We start from the raw sequence: 22,991 nt of genomic DNA, 5'->3' as shown, positions 1-22,991 counted from the left end.
TGACAATTTACCATTATTACACTACAAATTGAGCAGTTAAAATACCAATAAAAATAGCACTATTCTCTAGGTCGTCCTATGACGAGCCTTCCACCGTTGACTCCTGTCATCCCGATTCTCCATACATTTGTCCAGTTCCTTGGTACTCTGAACTCCTGCATCCTTCTTGAGTACGTCCACGTATGTTAGTGTGGGACGTCCTCTTGACCGATGCCCATGTTTTGGTTCCCACAGCACCAATTTGCTGGCTGGCAGCTCCTGATGTCTTTGGCAGTGTCCTGCTAGTTTCATTCTCCTTACAGCAATCTTCTCGCTCACCCTTGCTATTCCCTTGTAGAGGATTCTGTTGGTTACGTGCACACTCTTGTTGATGTTATACACTGCACGCAGCATCTTGGTGTAGCAACCATCCAGAGCATTCTCCAGGGTCAATATTATACAAAGTCTGACCTGTCCAGACAGGCCTCATGACATATACTGCTCATTCATTCATGCATTTGATTGTTTGCTTTACAGACTGAGCACAGGAAGTCAACAAATGTTAGAAATTGGTCAAAACTGAAAAGAACAAACAAAACCAATGATAAAAAACGAATGTTTAATGCAAATGTGCCCACATATATAACACATACTTACAGTACAAAAGAAATGCCTCTACAAAAACAGTCCATATGGAACTGAAGGCAAACTGATTGGCAAAAACAATAATAATAATGGGGGGGGAGCTACATTTATTACAGATTAGTTTGTAAAAATGTACTGGGTTGAATGCAAATAGATTAAAAATAATAAACGATATTAGCACATCATATTGTAAGATTAAGGATTTTACAGCACATTTAAAAAATAAATTAATGTAGTTACCCATAAATGACACTGGAAGGCAGCAAACGTCCATGCTTATCCATGATCGCGGCCAATGTGTTTACATTCTAGTCTCACAGTAGGAATCACGGAATGACTTTTAGAGAAAAAAAACAAGAATTCCAGACACATGCAGTCCTGTTTTCTCTCATTCTCTGGGAAGACATTCTTCCTCAGTGATGCCCTGAGCCTTCAGCTCCTCCAGGACATTGTCCAAGTGTCCAGGATCCGGGTATCCGTGTCCTGTCAGGTTGGAGCCAAACTCGGTCTTGTGGTGCACCTCGTTCCAAATGACCGTGTCCGACTCGCCTGTGGTGCTGGACGTTCCCACAGAGAATATGAGACGACGGTCCCACGCCACCAGAAGCAGCCTCAGCACCTTGAAGTACAACATTTTTCTTTCATTTAATCATTAATTTGCAATTATTTTGATGTATTAATCGAATTGTGTTTGTATTGACTTTTATTTATTCAGTTCCATCCATCCATTTTTCAACCGCTTTGTCCCTATCGGATACACGGGGGGCTGGGGCCTATCCCAGCTGCATCCCACCCTGGACAAGTGTCCACCTCATCGCAGGGCCAACACAGACAGACAACAATCTCACACACATTCACTCATCATAGCCAATATTACAATATAATTAAAACACTATCATTATTTTTAACATCAAAACTACAAAGTAAAGCAAAGCAAGGCAATGTTACGTAGCAAATACTATTTCACAATATTTTTTTTTTTCCCATTTTGGAAAGTACCTTTCGGCCTTTGTCGCTGTCTGGGAGGTAGCAGTGTCTGGGGAACCCACGGGCGGTGAAGGGTTTGCCTGGGTTTGGGTGTTCCAGACCCTGGATAAAACAAAAGTTTCACTATCGTGAGCTAGCAGAAGCAATTTGTATTAAAATGCAGTTATTTTGACAAATAATTTATTGGTCTGAATTGGACCAAAAGATATGAACAGTTAAAGGGTTAAAGAAACACAGTGTGCTTTTGGGGTTTTAGGAGGTACAAACAATAAAGTCAAAACATGTTTACATGACTCCATAGGGAATGAAAACCCACAATCCCAACTCAAAAGCTCAAACAACAATGACCTGTGTTTTTTTTAATGTAATATTATTTTATTTAGTTGAACAATATTCTTGGGATATCTGGTGTGAATTGCTTTCTTGAGGTCATGCCACATTATCTCAATCGGATTGAGGTCAGGAATCTGACTGGGCCCCTCCAGAATGTGTATTTTCTTTTGTTTCAGCCATTCTGTTGTTGATTTACTTTTATGCTTTGAGTCGCTGTCCTGTTGCAACGATCCTCTCTTGACCTTAAGTTGGCGGACATATGGTCCTAAGTTTTCCTGTAAAATATCTTGATACAATTGGGAATTATTTTTTACGTATATTGCAGCAATCCGTCCAGGCCCTCAGACAGCAAAGACGCCCCAAACCTTGATGCCACCTCCACCACATTTCACAGTTGGGATGAAGTTTTGATGTTGGTTTGCTATGCCTTTTTTATCTACACTACTATCCAAACAACATAATTTTGGTTTACTTGGTCCACAGAATATTTTTTGCCACTCGTGCTGTGGAAGATTTAGGTGCTCTTTTGCGAACTCCAAACGTGCTGCAATGTTTTTCTCTGACAGCGGGGGCTTCCTCCTTGGTGTCCCCTCATGAACCATTCTTGTTTAATTTTTTCCCTATTGTTGATTGGTCAACAAAAGTATTAGCAAGTGCCAGAGATTTTTTTAAATCTTAAATTGACACTCTAGGTTTGGGGCCATCTTTACAGGACGACCACACCAGCTTTTCCATGTGTGGACAATCTTTCTTACCATATACACATGAACATCAAGGCTTTTAGAGATACTTGTGTAACCCTTTCCAGCTTCATGTAAGTCAGCGATTCTTGATGGTAGGTTTTCACAGAGCGCTTTTGTGCAATTTCTTCGAAATAGCCACCCTTTGCCCTGATTACTGCCTTGCACACTCTTGGCATTCTCTCGGTGAGTGGTGAGAGGTAGTCACCTGAAATGGTTTTCACTTCACAGGTGTGCTTGAAGCTCTTTGAGAGAATGCTAAGAGTGTGCAAAGCAGTAATCAGAGAATTTTGAAGAATCTAAAATATAAAACATGTTTTCAGTTATTTCACCTTTCTTTCTTAAAAAAAAACACACAGGGGCTATTTCATCGCTATTTGCTCAGATCTGGTAAATAAAGTGAATGCCGAAAGTATTATTCCAAGATGAAATAGTCTGTATGCAAAGTATCATAACGACACACTTTTCTCTTAGTAGCACTCATTGAACGATTAATCGGAGCAACAGAATATAAATCACAGCTTTTTTCTTATTGAATTAATCGTTAAATGTTACATCCAACACACATAATCAGAGACAAAAATGCGTTTTTAAAGATTTCCTTTACAAAGTTTTTAATTTGTACTGTTAGCACTGGTGACTTAGTTATTTACACAACTACTGTGTAAATAAGGTGCGGGACATTGAGTCCGAGTGGACCATGTTCCGAACCTCTATTGTCGAGGCGACTGATTGGAGCTGTGGCCGCAAGGTTGTTGGTGCCTGTCGAGGCGGTAATCCCAGAACCCGTTGGTGGACACCAGCAGTGAGGGATGCCGTCAAGCTGAAGAAGGAGTCCTATCGGGTTCTTTTGGCTCATAGGACTCCGGAGGCAGTGGACGGGTACCGACGGGCCAAGCGGTGTGCAGCTTTGGCGGTCGCGGAGGCAAAAACTCGGACATGGGAAGAGTTCGGGGAAGCCATGGAAAACGACTTCCGGACGGCTTCGAAGCGATTCTGGACCACCATACGGCGCCTCAGGAAGGGGAAGCAGTGCACTATCAACACCGTGTATGGTGCGGATGGTGTTCTGCTGACTTCGACTGCGGATGTTGTGGATCGGTGGAGGGAATACTTCGAAGAACTCCTCAATCCCACCAACACGTCTTTCTTTGAGGAAGCGGTGCCTGGGGAATCTGTAGTGGACTCTCCTATTTCTGGGGCTGAGGTCGCTGAGGTAGTTAAAAAGCTCCTCGGCGGCAAGGCCCCGGGGGTGGATGAGATCCGCCCGGAGTTCCTTAAGGCCCTGGATGCTGTGGAGCTGTCTTGGTTGACAAGACTCTGCAGCATCGCGTGGACATCGGGGGCGGTACCTCTGGATTGGCAGACCGGGGTGGTGGTCCCTCTCTTTAAGAAGGGGGACCGGAGGGTGTGTTCCAACTATCGTGGGATCACACTCCTCAGCCTTCCCGGTAAGGTTTATTCAGGTGTACTGGAGAGGAGGCTTCGCCGGATAGTCGAACCTCGGATTCAGGAGGAACAGTGTGGTTTTCGTCCTGGTCGTGGAACTGTGGACCAGCTCTATACTCTCGGCAGGGTTCTTGAGGGTGCATGGGAGTTTGCCCAACCAGTCTACATGTGCTTTGTGGACTTGGAGAAGGCATTCGACCGTGTCCCTCGGGAAGTCCTGTGGGGAGTGCTCAGAGAGTATGGGGTATCGGACTGTCTTATTGTGGCAGTCCGCTCCCTGTATGATCAGTGTCAGAGCTTGGTCCGCATTGCTGGCAGTAAGTCGGACACGTTTCCAGTGAGGTTTGGACTCCGCCAAGGCTGTCCTTTGTCACCGATTCTGTTCATAACTTTTATGGACAGAATTTCTAGGCGCAGCCAAGGCGTTGAGGGGTTCCGGTTTGGTGGCCACGGGATTAGGTCTCTGCTTTTTGCAGATGATGTAGTCCTGATGGCTTCATCTGGCCGGGATCTTCAGCTCTCACTGGATCGGTTCGCAGCCGAGTGTGAAGCGACCGGAATGAGAATCAGCATCTCCAAGTCCGAGTCCATGGTTCTCGCCCGGAAAAGGGTGGAGTGCCATCTCCGGGTTGGGGAGGAGACCCTGCCCCAAGTGGAGGAGTTCAAGTACCTAGGAGTCTTGTTCACGAGTGGGGGAAGAGTGGATCGTGAGATCGACAAGCGGATCGGTGCGGCGTATTCAGTAATGCGGACTTTGTATCGATCCGTTGTGGTGAAGAAGGAGCTGAGCCGGAAGGCAAAGCTCTCAATTTACCGGTCGATCTACGTTCCCATCCTCACCTATGGTCATGAGCTTTGGGTCATGACCGAAAGGATAAGATCACGGGTACAAGCGGCCGAAATGAGTTTCCTCCGCCGGGTGGCGGGGCTCTCCCTTAGAGATAGGGTGAGAAGCTCTGCCATCCGGGAGGAGCTCAACGTAAAGCCGCTGCTCCTCCACATCGAGAGGAGCCAGATGAAGTGGTTCGGGCATCTGGTCAGGATGCCACCCGAACGTCTCCCTAGGGATGTGTTTAGGGCACGTCCAGCTGGTAGGAGGCCACGGGGAAGACCCAGGACACGTTGGGAAGACTATGTCTCCCGGCTGGCCTGGGAACGCCTCGGGATCCCCCGGGAAGAGCTAGACGAAGTGGCTGGAGATAGGGAAGTCTGGGCTTCCCTGCTTAGGCTGCTGCCCCCGCGACCCGACCTCGGATAAGCGGAAGATGATGGATGGATGGACAACTACTGTTGTAATGATTGTAAAATGTATTCTAGGAACAATATTCCTGATATGCAAATGTTTATGAGAACTTAATTAACTTGGCTACTAAACGCTGCTACCACAGCACTGCCATCATTTTTATACAAGAGTAAAGCTGTCATTTTATGTTTTCTTATGTTGATCGTTGTCAATCTGATGGTCTTGTGGGTTGCAATGAAAGTGTTGCTCAAAGGTAATAGACATTCTTAGTGTAACGCTAGCATGGGCTAGGTGGGTTAAGAGTGTAAATTGTGTAACAGAAGATGGTTTGTCTAGGAGCCTGAGGTATGAAAGATGACGACAACTAGTTATCTTGGTTTCGACTGCATTAAATGTATTGACACAAAAACATAAATACCACAGATAACACAATAGAAAAAAAAAAAATGCCCAAGACAAAAATACAAGATACAGTCCTGCTTCCTTTTTCGGGACCAGTCCACATTTCAGTTCAAAATATGGGTTACATTAGCCCTGCACCAAAAGTGGTAGTGTCTTTCTCAATTGTCCACATTATGTTTGTGTGTATATTTTGCATTTCAGAGACATTGTGGTGCTCAAATACGAGGTTAGTTTTTTATGTTTTTACTATAATGCTTTGTTTTAATGCAAGCAAAATAGGTGGAACTGTACCTGAATGCCAGGCGGAATGTTGTAAATAATTCGTATGGTTTTGCAGTCTGGGTGTCCGGGTAGCGAGTGCGGTATGACGTGGTACTCCATCTTGCCGGGGGGCTGGTTTCCAGTCTTGACGCCGTAGATGGTCTTACAGGTGGGACACTGCAGGCTTCCGTCTTTGTTGCCATTGTTGTACATCGCCACCAGGCATTGCAGGTGGTACTGGTGGCCACACTGGGCCAAGCGCCCCACCGACTCTGCCCTGGAGATGCCGCCCACCCCAGGACCTTTGTAGCCTGACGGACCGGCCAGGACCTCCATGCAAATTGTGCAGTCCTGAAGTCGACATAAAATTATGAAAATAAAATTAAAAATATTTTTTCTGATAAGCAATATTAAAGGGGAACTGCACTTTTGGGGGATTTTGCCTATCATTCATAATCCTTATGCGAGGCAGGAAGACATATGTTTTTCTTTTTTTTAATGGATTCTAACACATAAATAAATGCAAAAGTCAGAAAACAATGGAACGAGTGGAAGTCACACTATTCAGCCAAAAAAGCGCTCTAAAAAAATCCCCCATCAACGTTTTGTCAGTGTATATGTCATATATTAAGATGCATCACAACGTTCTTTATTTCCTTCAACAACAACAACAGTGCTAATAACCACAGACTTTACGAGAGCCAACAACGACTACTTTGGGACAAATGATTCTGAACCTTACATTTTTGAGCCTGAATATTCAGAGGATGATCTACAGGTTTTAAAAGCTGAGTGCAAGTAGCAGTATTGCTAAGTGATAAACAAGCAGTACAAACTACAAACATAATAAACTAATCTCTTAATGTTCAATGTCTGCTCTCACTGATGGGGTGTTTTTATCTTCCCGATTAGATGAAGAATTATTCATTATGCATGGAAAAAAAGGTGACGCAAACAAGCCTCTTTTTGTCTCTTTCTTGCCATCTCTGGTTCTAAGTTGGATGCCAAAGTTGAACAACTTTGCGGTTTATGGCCACAACCTTCTACTATAAAAGTGAGAGGCATGATTATGACCTAGACTTTCACCAACTCAGAGGCGATGCAGCAGCTCACTGGCTCAGTATGTAAATAGCTGTATAAGCTAGTTAGCTCTCTATGATCACGGCACTGCTAAAAGTAGATCCTCGGCCTTGCACTTTCAATAACTACATCACTAATATTTGGTTAATATTCAAGTCATCTAAATAGAGTATTGTTGGCGGTTTGTTGGATGTTTTTTGGAGTTCTTTATGGGCGCAATAGTGTATTCCCATGAGCTTCATTGTTAGCCACCTTGTACAAATTAAAAAGCATAACAAAAAGTTTAAAAAAAATGTTATTGTCTTACATAGGGATTGTGAATGATAGGGAAAATTCCCCCAAAAATCAAATTTTCTTTAAATATATTTTCCGTAAAAATATAATTTATCAAATGATTGTTAAATAAGTATGTAAATTGTTATATACATATATTTTGTATGTCTCTATTTCCAAATATAATTAATTAATGACAATTTAACTGATTATATCTGCAATGAGGTGGCGACTTGTCCAGGGTGTACCCCGCCTTCCGTCCGATTGTAGCTGAGATAGGCACCAGCGCCCCCCGCAACCCCAAAGGGAATAAGCGGTAGGAAATGGATGGATGGATGGACGTTTGGAAACGTAGAAATCACATTTCTAAACTTTTTTTTTTGCTTTCTAGAATTTCAATTGATTTATATAAATATAATCCTTTATTTAATTGTACACACACACATATACACATGTACATACATACATATACATATATACACACACACAATATTTTGGAAAAACACAAAATTAAGACAAATATAGCTTTATATATAGAGCATAACATATCAAGTATTACATTTTCTAGAATTTTATTGACTAAAAAAGTAAGTAAAATGTAATTCGAACAATTTTATTCGCTCCAATACTTTCTGAAACTTAGAACAATTGATAAATAAATACATAATTAAATATTGAATAATTGAAAAATTATATAACTATAATCAATACATATTTAATAATTGCATGAAGGATTGTTACCTCCTCTGGGGGGTTACGGACTTTCTGAAGGTACCTCTTCACCACCTCCTCAGGGGTCCTCCCTATTATTAGAGGGGAAAAAAAACATTAGCATTGACATGATAAAAATGCTTTTTTTTGTTTTGTTTTTTAAATGTTCTTACATCATTATTTTTTATCATTACCTTTCCGAGCTTGCTTCTTAGTTGTTTTGCGACAGCATTGGCCCAAACCGGGCACAGGTTTGATCTCACTTTTGCTGACGGGCGGTGGATGAAGCACCAGCTTGGGGGGGCGGGTCAAGCAGACAGGAAGTCCTGCGGCGCTCATTAGGATGCCAGTAATACCTATAAAACAGAATAAATTTGTATCTCACTTGTTTCATATACTGTTATAAAACACATGATAATATAGGTATACTACATTTACCTGCCAGGGCGGGGTGCACGGGACTGGAACCATTGAGATTCTTCACTGGAACCGTAGGCACTCTACAAAACAAAAAATTGTTTCAGGCACGTGGCTGAGTTAAAGTAACCTAATCCAATAAGGATGAGACGTGCACAGGTGGCAGTTGCATCTGTCACGTTCAACCCAAGTCAGGAGGTAAGAGGAGCTTTACTGTAGCATATGGACAGAAAGGTTCAGATGCAAAACACGTGCTCGAAACATAAGGGGGTGCTGACAAAATAATTGAACCCGTGGAAGCCATTCATTAAGACCGTTAATAAGAGGTGTGACACAATGTGGTTTGCAGAAGTTTGATTTGAGCAAGAACAGGAATGTTTTGTTGATTTTACACGTTTTACTTTGCTGTTTTACAGCAACACAAGGACATATTGGCACAACAATTACAGCTAAGACCATCAGTGTGAGATGAGACACAATGTGATACTCAAGGTCTTTAATAAACAATGTGCTTGATTTCAGAATGTTCTCAATCGTTCTAAGTTTCACTGTTTTCGTCATCCCTTGACTGTTTATTGACTAAATACCAATATGGAAAATTCTCATTCTCAAGACCCCATAATGTTGTTTGTTTTAATTACATTTTTTAAATATCTTTACTGACTGAAAGAACAAGATAAGTCTGGACACTGAAGTTTGTCTATAACGGGCCTGGGCAATTATTTTGATTTGGGGGGCCAAATAAAAAAATGTGTCTGGGGGTCGGTATATTTATTTTTAGGAACACTGATACAAAACCTCACAATAATGTCTGATTGAATGCTAAAAACGTTATGACAGAACGCCTTAAAAAACATAGTGGAATTTAAATTTTTGTTACTGAATGTTACACCCAGAACGTACATGAAAATAAAAAATGTGGGATTTACAATATTATCTATGAACGATAAAACAATGAATATGACAACATATGAACGTCCCACATTTATGAATGTCGACATTTTACAATCAAGCAAAACACAACACACACTGACACCCGCATTACAGGCTGGTCGCTCTGGTAACACTGTGGAAATGCTCCCATCCCACACTGCTTGGTGCCTCGTCTGAGCTGCTGTGATGTATATTACCATAGTAACTAGTATACTGTGTCATGCAAAAGCGCAGATTCCAACCATTATACTTTGAATAATTCAAGAGTTACGGTAATTACAAAAAAATCACTGCACATCATAATGGCAGCTACAGTTTCCGTCTTAAAGATCTAAAAAAATAGTTTGGGAATGTCCGGCGGGCCAGATTGAAAAGCTTAACTAATTTGCCCAGGTCTGCTCTATAATGCGAATGCCAAAAGTGTTATTCCAGGATGAAATAGTCTGTATGGAAAGTATCATAACGACACATTATATAAACGCTACGGGGTATTGGAATCAAAAACAAAAGGTATATTACCTTATATCAAATAAGCAAATAATGGAAGAGTTAAGCATTCACACTCATGTGATTTTATAACAGAAAATGGTAATTGTTAAGCAAACAACATACTACGATAACATTACTTATTTTTAACAGATTTGATGAACAAAATGAAATTCACTGATTATGATTATGGAACAGTGAGGTTGACACTGATTTTATACCGCAATAAAATATACTAATTGCCGTAACGTCGCAGTGTGCTGATGTGTGCATCAAAAGTATCTATCGTGCGTATTCTGTCCTTAATGTTAATTGATTTAATAGCCCGTGCCAACATGACTTTTTCTTCAAGAATATAACAATAGAAACATAGTATTCAAGTGGGCAAGTTTAACCTGAACATTTATCTTCCCTTTTTCCGACAAGAACAGCAATAATATGTCAATGAATCACCACTGATAAACATCTCCTTATGATGCACTGTCCTGACATTCCAACACAACAGTGTCCTGCAAACTTGGAGAAATTTTGGCATATTTTGGGGAAGACCAAACCATTGCACAAAAGAAGCCGACATACAGCAAATCATACACCGTCCATGTGTGTTTTTCACAATGTACTCTACACATTTGTGTCGATAAATGTGTGCTGTACTTACAGTCGACCACTTCGGATGACAGTCATCGCCGCAAACTAGATATTCCAGCAATTCCTCGTTTGGCTCCCCTGATTCAGGTTTTAACAGCAGTGTGACTGGGTGGCCTTTCTCTCTACCTTTTATAGGCCTAATCCACCTGGTTCCCATCTGTTGACTTAACTCTTGTAGGGCTCGGGGATTAGCCAGCCGGCCGTAAGGTTGACACAATGACATACAGAAGTAGACCAAATCCTCTTGAATTATTATCATCATATCATTATAACAATTGGTGCAATAAATTCCTTTCATCGACAACAGAGAAAGCTATTGGTATAATTGTTAGTTTTAATTATTATTCATATTTAAATGCATTACTTAAAAAAAATATTTCATTGACACATTTTTTAATTAAATAATGTATTTTAAATGTAATAATGTACTTTCCTAAAATATATGCAGAAAAAAGCATTAATAATAAATGGCAAAACATATTTTTTCAAGAACATAGACACCTTCTAATTTTTATATTTTCCGTAACAATTTTTAATAATTATGGGCCTGCCGCATTGCAAGCAAATCATATTATTATTGCTCATACTTCACAGTTTATTATTTTTCTTCTTTTTATAGTTCCGCACGTTTCTCTTACGTCTAATACGAGACGAACCCCCACATACCTGTACTTACCGTCGGAAAGGTCTCGTTCATGCCGACAAGGGTACTTTGAGGTCGGAACATTTCGTGTTACCATGGTGACGCTATTCCGGAAACTAATCGCTATGGGCCCATTGAATAGGTACGCAACCGTTATAATGGCCGATATCTCCAGCAGAACGCACAAACCTGCAAGATTACTCCTCTTGTAGCTCAGCCATACTTTCACAGAGCTCAGTGCTTAACGTCTCATTTTGTTCACACACTTGTCTACTTTAACCCTAATTAAAAGGTTTTTGACGTCCAATGTTTGGCCATACACCTTAGAGTCATATAACTTGGTATGTGACACTTGTTAACGGTTAGCATGCAAACGTTAGCATGCTAGCAAGCTTACTCTAGTTAAGCATACAATTGTACGTGATATACAGCTTTTTTTTTTAAACAAAATTTCAAGAATAAAATAAAATGTTGTTTAAACTTAACATGTAATACATGGATACTAAACTAAACAATATTCTACTGTGCCTCAAATCAGGATTATTTTCAACAATTCTTACCCAAAATGTGGGAAAATGTTTTATATAAAGCTAATCCATTACTATTATTATTACTAAAAGAAAATAATAAAGATAATAATAATAATAATGGATTAGATTCATATCGCGCTTTTCTATTGTTAGATACTCAAAGCGCTCACAAAGAAGTGGGAACCCATCATTCATTCACATCTGGTGGTGGTAAGCTACATCTGTAGCCACAGCTGCTCTGGGGTAGACAGACGGAAGCGTGGCTGCCAGTTTTCGCCTACGGCCCCTCCGACCACCACCAATCATTCATTCATCATTCATTCAACAGTGTGAGCAGCACCGGGGGCAAGGGTGAAGTGTCCTGCCCAAGGACACAACGGCAGCGATTTGGATGTCAATAGGTGGGAAGTGAACCTGCAACCCTCTAACCACTACGCCATGCCGCCCAAAATAGTGGCGTTCTCTTGGAAAAATATGCTTCTTCATCTTTGCTGTTTTAGGTTTGAATAGTTGTGACAAATCAGGATGGTCTCAGTCTTACTGGTGGAAAAGTGCGGAAAAATAAGGACTGTCTCCACAGTTTTGAGTATTAAGTTGGGCTGTAACTCAAATCAATTAATTCGAGTAGAAAACAGCTTATGGATTTGCCACGGGGAGCCTTTTGGCCATGACCATGATTGACCGGAGACCAACTGCAGGCTCTCTGTCACCGTGTGGAGAGACCGGAGGAGATGCTGACGAAGAGACGGGGGCTGCGGAGCTGGCGTTGAGCGTCGGGATGGATAAGCTTCACAAGCTTCAATGAGCACGTATCAAAAACTCCGGTCTCTCTGGACGGCTTCGCGCTCATCCGTGCGGACTGGACTAAGGCTGGGGGTTGACGGGCTTTCTTGGTTGCTTTGTTGGTTTAGTTCCTGTCTCTGGCTGTGCTGACCCCCTCACCCAAGCAGACAATAACATGGAGCATGGCAGAGGCCACTACGGTGTACAGTATGTGGGTGTTAGAATTATGTATTTGCTTTGTTGTTTTTCTATGTATAACACAATCGTATGTGCGCGATATGTAATATTTACAGCTATTTTGGGGGTTTTCCGCTCTGTTTTACTTTTGTAGCTGTATGAAGAAAAGAGTCCGCTGAAGTGTCAGCTGGTTACATCAGCTCTATTCCTTTTAAATGTCTTTTATGCCCTTTGATGTTTCACTTTTTTTATTGTGTTTTTACTTCATTTTGTGGACTTTTTTTTATCTGCACTGCAACCACATAATGTCCACATTTCCTACGTAATATCCCCTTTTTAATATTTTCGTACCTGAACATTTCTCCTGTTGGTGGCAATGCACATGTGTACGGACACAAAAAATTGAAAGCCAATCCAAGCCAACCTTGCATTAGGACCACGCAAGTATTTTACAAAGTTGAACTTCTAATTGTAGAAACTATAGACCTTTGTTATCGAATCTGTTCTGTTAAACCACTAATGATAACATACACTAGCTAGAGGTGTTCTTGTTATATTTTCGGTTTGAAAAATGTAACAAAGAGCACCTTTCATGAGCGTAACTAATAAAAATGCATCAGATTTGATCAACGTTGTTTTTTTTCCCAATTTTTATCAAAGCACAAATGTCAGAAGTGCAATTTCAATGTTAATGATGTGCAATCATTCATGGGGAAAAAATAACGAGAGTTATAACAAGCAGAACAATTGCTGTTTATTTCAACTATTTCTCCTAAAATACACATTGAGGCTATAAAGTCAGATTACTTGATTAATCGAACAAACTAATCGTACTCGATTGCTAAAATAATCGATACCGGCAGCCCTAGTAATAGGTTAGTTTAGTATATCCCTAAATTAACACGTATTCATTCAGTATACATAGTCCCGTATGTATAAATATGTATTAATCTAACTTTATAGCCTCAATGTGTATTTTAAGGGAAATAGTTGAAATAAACAGCAAATTTTCGGCTTGTTATAAAGTGGAAAAAAATATGTGGTTGGAATTTCATAAATGTTTATTATTACTCATTAATTAATTAATATTATATATATTTATGTATATGTATGGGCTTCACGGTGGCGGAGGGGTTAGTGCGTCTGCCTCACAATACGAAGGTCCTGAGTAGTCAGGGTTCAATCTCGGGCTTGGGATCTTTCTGTGTGGAGTTTGCATGGGTTCCCTCCAGGTATTTCGGGTTCCTCCCACCTCCAAAGACATGCACCTGGGGATAGGTTGATTGGCAACACTAAATTGGCCCTAGTGTGTGAATGTGAGTGTGAATGTTGTCTTTCTATCTGTGTTGGCCCTGCGATGAGGTTGCGACTTGTCCAGGGTGTACCTGCCTTCCGCCTGATTGTAGCTGAGGTAGGTACCAGCGCCCCCCGTGATCCCAAAGGAAATAAGCGGTAGGAAATGGATGGATGGATGTATATATACACATACATATATACATAAATATATATGTACATATATATATATATATATATACATATATATACACATATATATATATATATATATATATATATCCATCCATCCATCCATCCATTTCTACCGCTTATTCCCTTTCAGGGTCGCGGGGGGAGCTGGCGCCTATCTCAGCTACAATCGGGCGGAAGGCGGGGTACACCCTGGACAAGTCGCCACCTCATCGCAGGGCCAACACAGATAGACAGACAACATTCACACTCACATTCACACACTAGGGCCAATTTAGTGTTGCCAATCAACCTATCCCCAGGTGCATGTCTTTGGAAGTGGGAGGAAGCCGGAGTACCCGGAGGGAACCCACGCATTCACGGGGAGAACATGCAAACTCCACACAGAAAGATCCCGAGCCTGGATTTGAACCCAGGACTGCAGGACCTTCGTATTGTGAGGCAGACGCACTAACCCCTCTGCCACCGTGAAGCCCGCTATATATATATATATATATATATATATAAATATATATATATATATATATATATATATATATATATATATATATATATATATATATATATATATATATATATATATATATATATATATATATATATATATATATAATGTCTTGATTGGATTATCCAGAGAATAGTGCTCGATACCGTGGTAGAGCGCAATATGTAGGTGTGGGAAAAAAAAAAATCACAAGACTACTTCATCTCTACAGAACTGTTTCATGAGGGGTTCCCTCAATCATCAGGAGATTTTAATGGAAGCATTCACATACAATGGTTTATATAGAGCACAGAGTGGGTGGGTACAGGCAGGCGTAGGGTGTGGTGATTGGCTCATGTGTTACCTAGGAGGTGTTTCCGTCTGTGACGACATGTTGAAATGATTTCACTGCGCTTGTTGAGGGATGATAGATCTGGATGATATATAATAAACATTTTCTCTTTTAAGCATAGGTTGCATCTTTTATTACCACTGTTGTAAGGTGTGCTGGATGCAAGAATTTGCCATATTATTGAATATTCAACATTATTGTCTTTGAGGTTCCGAATGTGTTTGCTGAGTTCTGTAGAATTCTGCAAAGTCTGGTTTCTAAAGGAGGCAAAGGGACTGCCTACCCCCAGACTAAACGACTCTGAAACCAATAATGAATTTAACTGTCGCAAGAAACCTGATTGCCCTCTCAACGGAAGGTGCTTACAGACATCAGTCGTTTACCAAGCAAAGGTAATACGCAAGGACATTAACACATCCGACACGTACGTAGGATTAAGCGAAGGAGCGTTCAAAACAAGATGGAATAATCACAACGCCTCCTTTAGAAACCAGACTTTGCAGAATTCTACAGAACTCAGCAAACACATTTGGAACCTCAAAGACAATAATGTTGAATATTCAATAACATGGCAAATTCTTGCATCCAGCACACCTTACAACAGTGGTAATAAAAGATGCAACCTATGCTTAAAAGAGAAACTGTTTATTATATATCATCCAGGTCTATCATCCCTCAACAAGCGCAGTGAAATCATTTCAACATGTCGTCACAGACGGAAACACCTCCTAGGTAACACATGAGCCAATCACCACACCCTACGCCTGCCTGTACCCACCCACTCTGTGCTCTATATAAACCATTGTATGTGAATGCTTCGATTAAAATCTCCTGATGATTGAGGGAACCCCTCATGAAACAGTTCTGTAGAGATGAAGTAGTCTTGTGATTTTTTTTCCCACACCTACATACATATATATATATATATATATATATATATATATATATATATATATATATATATATATATATGCATATATATATATATATATATATATACATACATTATTCTCTTCACAGTTAGCCATTTCAAGATATAATAGTTGTAATAATACATGAGTCATATATGCTGCTGTGCCTCAAATATGGGTTGATTTCATTTATTTTTACTCAAAAATTTGAAAACTATTCTTCTTCTTCGCATTTTGCAGTACTATGACGGATAAGATTCGACTGTCTTCAAAGACTAAATATCTTCATCTGCTCCTTTGTCTAAAAGACCACATTTTGACAATATGTATTGTGAACATATATTGTATCTGTATTTATACATGTACATGCATTCATAGTTTCACATCATTTACTTCCCATTTTCTTAATTTTCTTACTCAAGTCACTGTTGTGACCTTTATCTATTGTACCAATATGAACTAAGCAATATCCTTAAAATACAAAAGAAAATAAATTACCACCAGCTGTCTTTTTCAAAAACAGATGTATTATGATGTGGATGTTTGTTGTATACTGTATATGTTTTGCATTCGTCTGTGCTGTGATAATTGTGATTTTTCGAGAAAGTTACTTTACAAGTCTTCGAAACCTTTCCTGCACATACATATTTTTTACATTGTATATCACTTGTTTTGTTTGTGTCTGAGTCCAAGTAAAGAAAAACAAATCCATAGTCATGACAGTGCGTGATATGCTGCTACATATCCCGAATATTAACATTGGACTGCTGCAAAGTCATTGCTAAACACGTAGGCGACTGTAAAGGCAGCATTATCCGGCAGATGGCTTCTAGGATGAAAAGTTCAACTCTAGAAAGGTCACAGATTAGCGCTGACAAGAGGGGCCCACCTGTATCCCTTCCCCACAAACTGAAAAATACATGTTTAGTATGTGGTTTTTTTTGCTTTTAAAAGAAAATCAGAATTCAAGATCTAAGAATGTGTTCAAATGCTTTACCTGTTGTGCTTTTTCCATTTCCATTTGCAGATGGATGCCTTTTCTAATTTTAGCAGATTAACCGTAATCCAAGAGAAACGTGATCTAGCTTGTGTTTGTAATCGTCACCCGCACGCGTTTAAGCCCTTTTTGTCTTGTCACGTACGCCTAAAGCTAAAGCTTAAGGCTGTAACCCTTACATAGCCTAGTTTGTTAGTAAACAAACCAATGTCAGTGACAGGTAATTAGATTGGACTGTGCCGGAACCGGAAACAATAATTACATTATTTTAGTCTTTGTGTAAAGAGTGGACTGTGTTTAAGCTTGTGTGGCATAACAATGCCGGATTTGTTCCTCCGGGGATGCATCGGACAAAAACACAGCGTAAGGTAAGATATAAGTATTTATTAAAATAATAAAACAGACTAGAAACAGAAACACTGGAGCTAAACATAAAGGTAAACAAATAGCGCTAACATGGAAGTTAAGAATACAAACAGATACACTAAACTTGGCACAAAGGCACAAAAAGGGAAAACAAAAACTACTTGCATGAAAGCTAGGAATAAAATAAACCGCCGCGCGAGAGCTAGCGAATAGTAGCATGAAATGTAAGTCATCAACAGTTGCGTAAAAGCAAACTACAGTCCGAGGATGAGTGATCAGAAAGGGCTGGCTTATATAAGGCAGTAATCAAAATAGAAACAGGTGTGCGTCGAAAGCAAGTGGCAGGTGAACTAATAAGCTACCATGGTGACAAAGCAAACAGGAAATAAGGAGGTCAAACTACAAAATGTGATACAGGAAGGAATCAAAACTACAAAACGATCCGAGCAGCGGATCGCAACAGGATCCCCCCCAAAAATGACGGATCCCAGATGTCCCAAAAACAAAAATACTTAAACCCCCCCCACAACAAGAAAGTCCACAAGCGACGGGAGGTCGGAGGGAGGCCATGGTGGAGGGTTGCCTGGTCGTGTGTCCCCGAATCCACCGAGGACAAGTCACGTGGCAGCGGCGGATGTAACGCCGCTGCCGCGAAAGTCTTGGCGACCGACCTCGAAAAGGCCACATTGATGGGCGTGCGTGGCGCCAAAGTTGAGCAGCCGTAGAGTTTTCTGAGAGGGCCGCCTGCAGGCCCCAGATTACTGCTTGCGTTGTGGATAGGTGGAACGAATACTTTGAGAACCTCCTCAATCCCACTAACACGTCTACCTATGAGGAACCAGTGCCTGGGGAATCTGTGGTGGACTCTCCTATTTCTGGGGCTGAGGTTGCTGAGGTAGTTAAAAAACTCCTCGGTGGCAAGGCCCCGGGGGTGGATGAGATCCGCCCGGAGTTCTTTAAGGCTTTGGATGCTGTGGGGCTGTTTTGGTTGACAAGACTCTGCAGCATTGTGTGGACATCGGGGGCGGTACCTCTGGATTGGCAGACCGGGGTATTGGTCCCTCTCTTTAAGAAGGGGGACCGGAGGGTGTGTTCCAACTATCGTGGGATCACACTCCTCAGTCTTCTCAGTAATGTTTATTCAGGTGTACTGGAGAGAAGGTTATGCCGGATAGTTGAACCTCGGATTCAGGAGGAACAGTGTGGTTTTTGTCCTGGTCGGGGAACTGTAGACCAGCTCTATACTCTTGGCAGGGTTCTTGAGGGTGCATGGGAGTTTGCCCAACCAGTCTACATGTGCTTTGTGGACTTGGAGAAGGCATTCGACCGTGTCCCTCGGGAAGTCCTGTGGGGAGTGCTCAGAGAGTATGGGGTATCAGACTGTCTTATTGTGGCGGTCCGCTCCCTGTACGATCAGTGTCAGAGCTTGGTCCGCATTGCCGGCAGTAAGTCGGACTCAGTAAGTCAGACTCATTTCCAAGGCTGTCCTTTGTCCCCGATTCTGTTCATAACTTTTATGGACAGAATTTCTAGGCGCAGTCAAGGCGTTGAGGGGTTCCGGTTTGGTGGCCGCAGGATTATGTCTCTGCTTTTTGCAGATGATGTGGTCCTGATGGCTTCATCTGGCCGGGATCTTCAGCTCTCACTGGATCGGTTCGCAGCCAAGTGTAAAGGGACCAGAATGAGAATCAGCACCTCCAAGTCCGAGTCCATGGTTCTCTCCCGGAAAAGGGTGGAGTGCCATCTCTGGGTTGGGGAGGAGACCCTGCCCCAAGTAGAGGAGTTCAAGTACCTAGGCGTCTTGTTCACGAGTGGGGGAAGAGTGGATTGTGAGATCGACAGGCGGATCGGTACGGTGTCTTCAGCAATGCGGACGTTGTACCGACCTGTTGTGGTGAAGAAGGAGCTGAGCCGGAAGGCAAAGCTCTCAATTTACCGGTCGATCAATGTTCCCATCCTCACCTATTGTCATGAGCTTTGGGTCATGACCAAAAGGACAAGATCACGGGTACAAGCAGCCAAAATGAGTTTCCTCCGCCGGGTGGCGGGGCTCTCCCTTAGAGATAGGGTGAGAAGTTCTGTCATCCGGGAGGAACTCAAAGTAAAGCCGGTGCTCCTCCACATCGAGAGGAGCCAGATGAGGTGGTTCGAAAATCTGGTCAGGATGCCACCCGAACGCCTCCCTTGGGAGAAGTTTAGGGCACGTCCATCTGGTAGGAGGCCACGGGGGAGACCCAGGACACGTTGGGAAGACTATGTCTCCCGGCTGGCCCGGGAACGCCTCGGGATCCCCCAGGAAGAGCTAGACGAAGTGGCTGGGGAGAGGGACGTCTGGGCTTCCCTGCTTAGGCTGCTGTCCCACGACCCGACCTTGGATAAGCGGAAGAAGATGAAAGGATGGATGAATGGATAGCACTTCTACAAACACCAGCCGTCAACTCTACCATACTTTTTACTGGCCTGTCATGTGCAGCTCCTTTTTTGTCGATTGATAGTTCACGATGTCTGGCCGAGGAAATTCCGACAAGCCAGTCTGCTTCGTCTTTGGATCCAGATATAATGGAAGAGTCAGTTGAGAACCCTGGCTTTTATGAGAAGATAAGTCGGAAGATGGACAAAATGTGAGCCGACGTCCTCGAGAATTTTAAATCCGCTGTCAGTGGAGAGATAGCGGCTGTTATAGAACCATCCGAGATCAATCTCTAGTCCCATCATCAGCCTGGAGCTCGTTGCTAATGGTAATGCGCTGACCGAATTACGTATTAGCGTCAACAACATAACTGCCACTGTGGATCTCGTCTCTAAAAAATGTAATGATCAGTAGAATCATGTCCAAGTAGTGGGCTTCCCTGAGGTCTGTGAGAGCCCCTGTCCAACTGACTTCACACGGCTGAAATTTGACGTCAAGCCAATGCTGGACCGTGATCACTGGACCCTCTGCGTTAGGCTAAGATAGCAAACCTCCTTGGCTGCTGGTTGTTCAAGTGTATTTATTTCAAGTCCGGAACCAGTTTCTACAAAGGCAGGGTGAGGCTATCCCATATGGGCATGAGGGTTTGATTTGCTGCGTTGAAGTGAAATACTTTGGACTTTTCTTTCCGGCAACGTTGCGGATCACTTTATCCAACGAACAGACGCCCAGGTTTTAGTGATCCAACAAAGGAAGTGGACTTTGTGGACAAAAAATTAAAATGGGTGTTGCCCCAGATTGAATCTAGGATGCATGCTAGCTGGCCACCACCATTTTGGAGTTAAAGGACTACCAGAAGCGTGAGATACCTTGCCTTTCTTTCTTTCTAGTAAGCTGTAATTAAACAGCCTTTTTCATCTTATTCTAACTTATACCATAGTGCAATTTATTTGGTAACTAGATGTTGTCATGATCCGTGGTCTGGATCATGTTTTCGTTATGTTCTGTTAGTTTGACTCCATAAGTTCCTGTTTTTTGGGCACTGTTTTTTCTTTTGGTTGCCATGGTTGCATACGATTTTCACCTGCCGCTGGTGTTTGGGACGCTCATCTGGCTCTAATCAATAGACACTATTTAAGCCTGCCTTTGCCAGTGAGTCGGCCTCACGGTTCATGTCTGATTCCAAGTTTATGCCAAGTGTTCATGCCTTGTATACGTAAGTTTTTGTTTGTTCATGCCACAGTTAGTACGTTTTCCTTGTCATAGTTTATGCTAAGTGTTAATTTAGCTCCAAGTGCGATCAGCGTGTTGTGCCTCTGCCTTGTTTTCTATTTTGTGTAGTACTTTAAGTTTTGAGAAGATTAGTAAATATGTTCCTACCTGCACGCCTTGTCCGGAATAGTCCGTTTGCATCCTGGGAGAAAAAACCTCGCAGTAATCTGCAAAAACCCAGCTGTGACAGATGTTACATTATTGGCGCCTACTGTGTTGTTTGTCAGTGTAGAACAGGCATGATTCTGGTTGGGGTTTTTTTTGTTGGGTGGATGGGGGATTCTGCCCTGTTTAGAGAGATGCTTCAGCAAGAGCTTTGGGTTGGGGACCACTGTTTTGTTTTTCTTTTCTTTGCATCACTCAAGCTTTTTGTTTTGTTTTACCACAGACTTGCATTTTTGTACACTGTTTATTTGATGTTTGTATCTATTAGCAACCTAATCTAACAGCGACGTCTGACGGGTGATGGCATTAGGTTTACCTGTTTTAAAGGTATTGATAATCCAGTAAAACAAATTCATATATTAAATCATCTTCGTCACACGGGCGCCCAGGTAGTCTTTCAGGAGACTCGTCTTAAACCTTCTGACCACATGAGGCTGAGGACAGGATGAATAGGGCAGACTTACTTTTTGGGCAAATCAAAGGGAGTTATTTTTTTTTCAACAAAAATCTGTTGCAACACTCGATAAGTATTTCTGATCCCAATTGTCACGGGCGAGATCTCCAACACCCCAGTAGCCCTCGTTAATGTGACGATGACACCTTTTTCAAACATCTTTTTCTGAATTACCCTGTTTTTTTTAATTACCCTGACTTGTCAATGTGTTTAATACGAGGAGGAGACTTTAACTGTTGGCTCTACTCCCAGATTGATTGTTCGTCCCCAAAAATTTGCTCACCTTCAAGAGCCGCTAAGGTAATTTAGTCTTTTATGGAGGAATCCTCTGTTTCAGATGTCTGGCATTTTTTTAAATCCCGCAATACTCCTTCTTCCTGAACGGTTATCATACTTTCACCCACATTGACTACTTTCTAGTTTATAATTACTTTTATTTATATTCAGATGCAAATATGATGCTATTGTTATCTCTGATCATACTCCAATTTCAAAGGATTTACTCTTTAAAAACCTGACAGCCAGGTGCGCCATGACATCTAAATAGGATTACTTTTAATTGAGAACTTTTTTTGTACTTTGCGTCAAATTGATTTTTTGGGGGGGCTTTTGAACAAGACTTCCAGTATGTCGACCTCTGTACTCTAGGAAGTGCTGAAGGCATACATTAGGGGGGAGATAACATCCTATACAAATTATAAGAGAAAACTCAGGAACTATAAATTTACTAGTTTGACACAACGCATATCTCTCTCTGTTAGACAATTTGTACTCCACCTCTCAAAACCCAGAAACTTACAGGGGAAGGCTCTCTCTAAAGGCAAAACTTGATGTCCTTATGACAGACTGTGCTACTGAATAAATGCTCCGTTCAAGATCTCTGTTTTATGAAAACGGCATTAAAGCTTGTAAACTATCAGCTAATCAACTACACCAGATATCAGCATCCCATTCTATTCTGCAGATTCAATCCATTCAGCTATAGTTAAAGAAGATTTTGAGATGAATAATGTATTCAAGAATTTCTATGTGTCCCTCTACTCATCTTCTCATTGTTCAACTCCTGAGCTTGATAATTTGCTGTCAATGTGGGGGATGCCCTTGGTTGAACAGTCCGCCGCGGTAGGGTTAGAGGGACCAATTACTGTTGCGGAATTAAATGTTGCAGCGTTATCACTACAAAACTGAAAATCCCCGTGACTCGATGGCTATCCTCCCAAATTTTTCAAAACATGTTGGAAAAAGCTAGACCCCCAATTATTGGACATGTACTATAAATTGCTTGTATCTGGCCGGCTCCCGCAAACACTCAACCAAGCTTCATTTTCCCTTTGTCGTCCACTAAATGTGGACTTTAAATTATATCCAAACTGCT

The 22,991-nt window shown here is 41.7% G+C and overlaps 1 protein-coding gene across 1 annotated transcript in view; it reads right to left on the bottom strand.

Moving 5' to 3' along the window:
* Window positions 1-581: 581 nt before the first annotated feature.
* Window positions 582-22,991, bottom strand: part of dtx4a (deltex 4, E3 ubiquitin ligase a) — a 42,856-nt gene continuing 20,446 nt past the window's right edge. The window contains exons 3-8 of the mRNA XM_061913835.1: window positions 8,542-8,603; window positions 8,298-8,459; window positions 8,134-8,195; window positions 6,070-6,390; window positions 1,624-1,713; window positions 582-1,243 (exon numbers count right to left, since the gene is read on the bottom strand). Of these exons, the coding sequence (XP_061769819.1) occupies window positions 1,013-1,243; window positions 1,624-1,713; window positions 6,070-6,390; window positions 8,134-8,195; window positions 8,298-8,459; window positions 8,542-8,603 (928 nt within the window). The 3' untranslated portion in view covers window positions 582-1,012. The remainder of the gene's footprint in view (window positions 1,244-1,623; window positions 1,714-6,069; window positions 6,391-8,133; window positions 8,196-8,297; window positions 8,460-8,541; window positions 8,604-22,991) is intronic.

The sequence above is a fragment of the Nerophis ophidion genome, linkage group LG10, assembly GCF_033978795.1.
Source record: "Nerophis ophidion isolate RoL-2023_Sa linkage group LG10, RoL_Noph_v1.0, whole genome shotgun sequence".
NCBI lineage: Eukaryota > Metazoa > Chordata > Actinopteri > Syngnathiformes > Syngnathidae > Nerophis > Nerophis ophidion.
The sequence above is the reverse complement of the archived record's forward strand: the minus strand, read 5'-3'. Positions and strand labels throughout refer to the sequence as shown.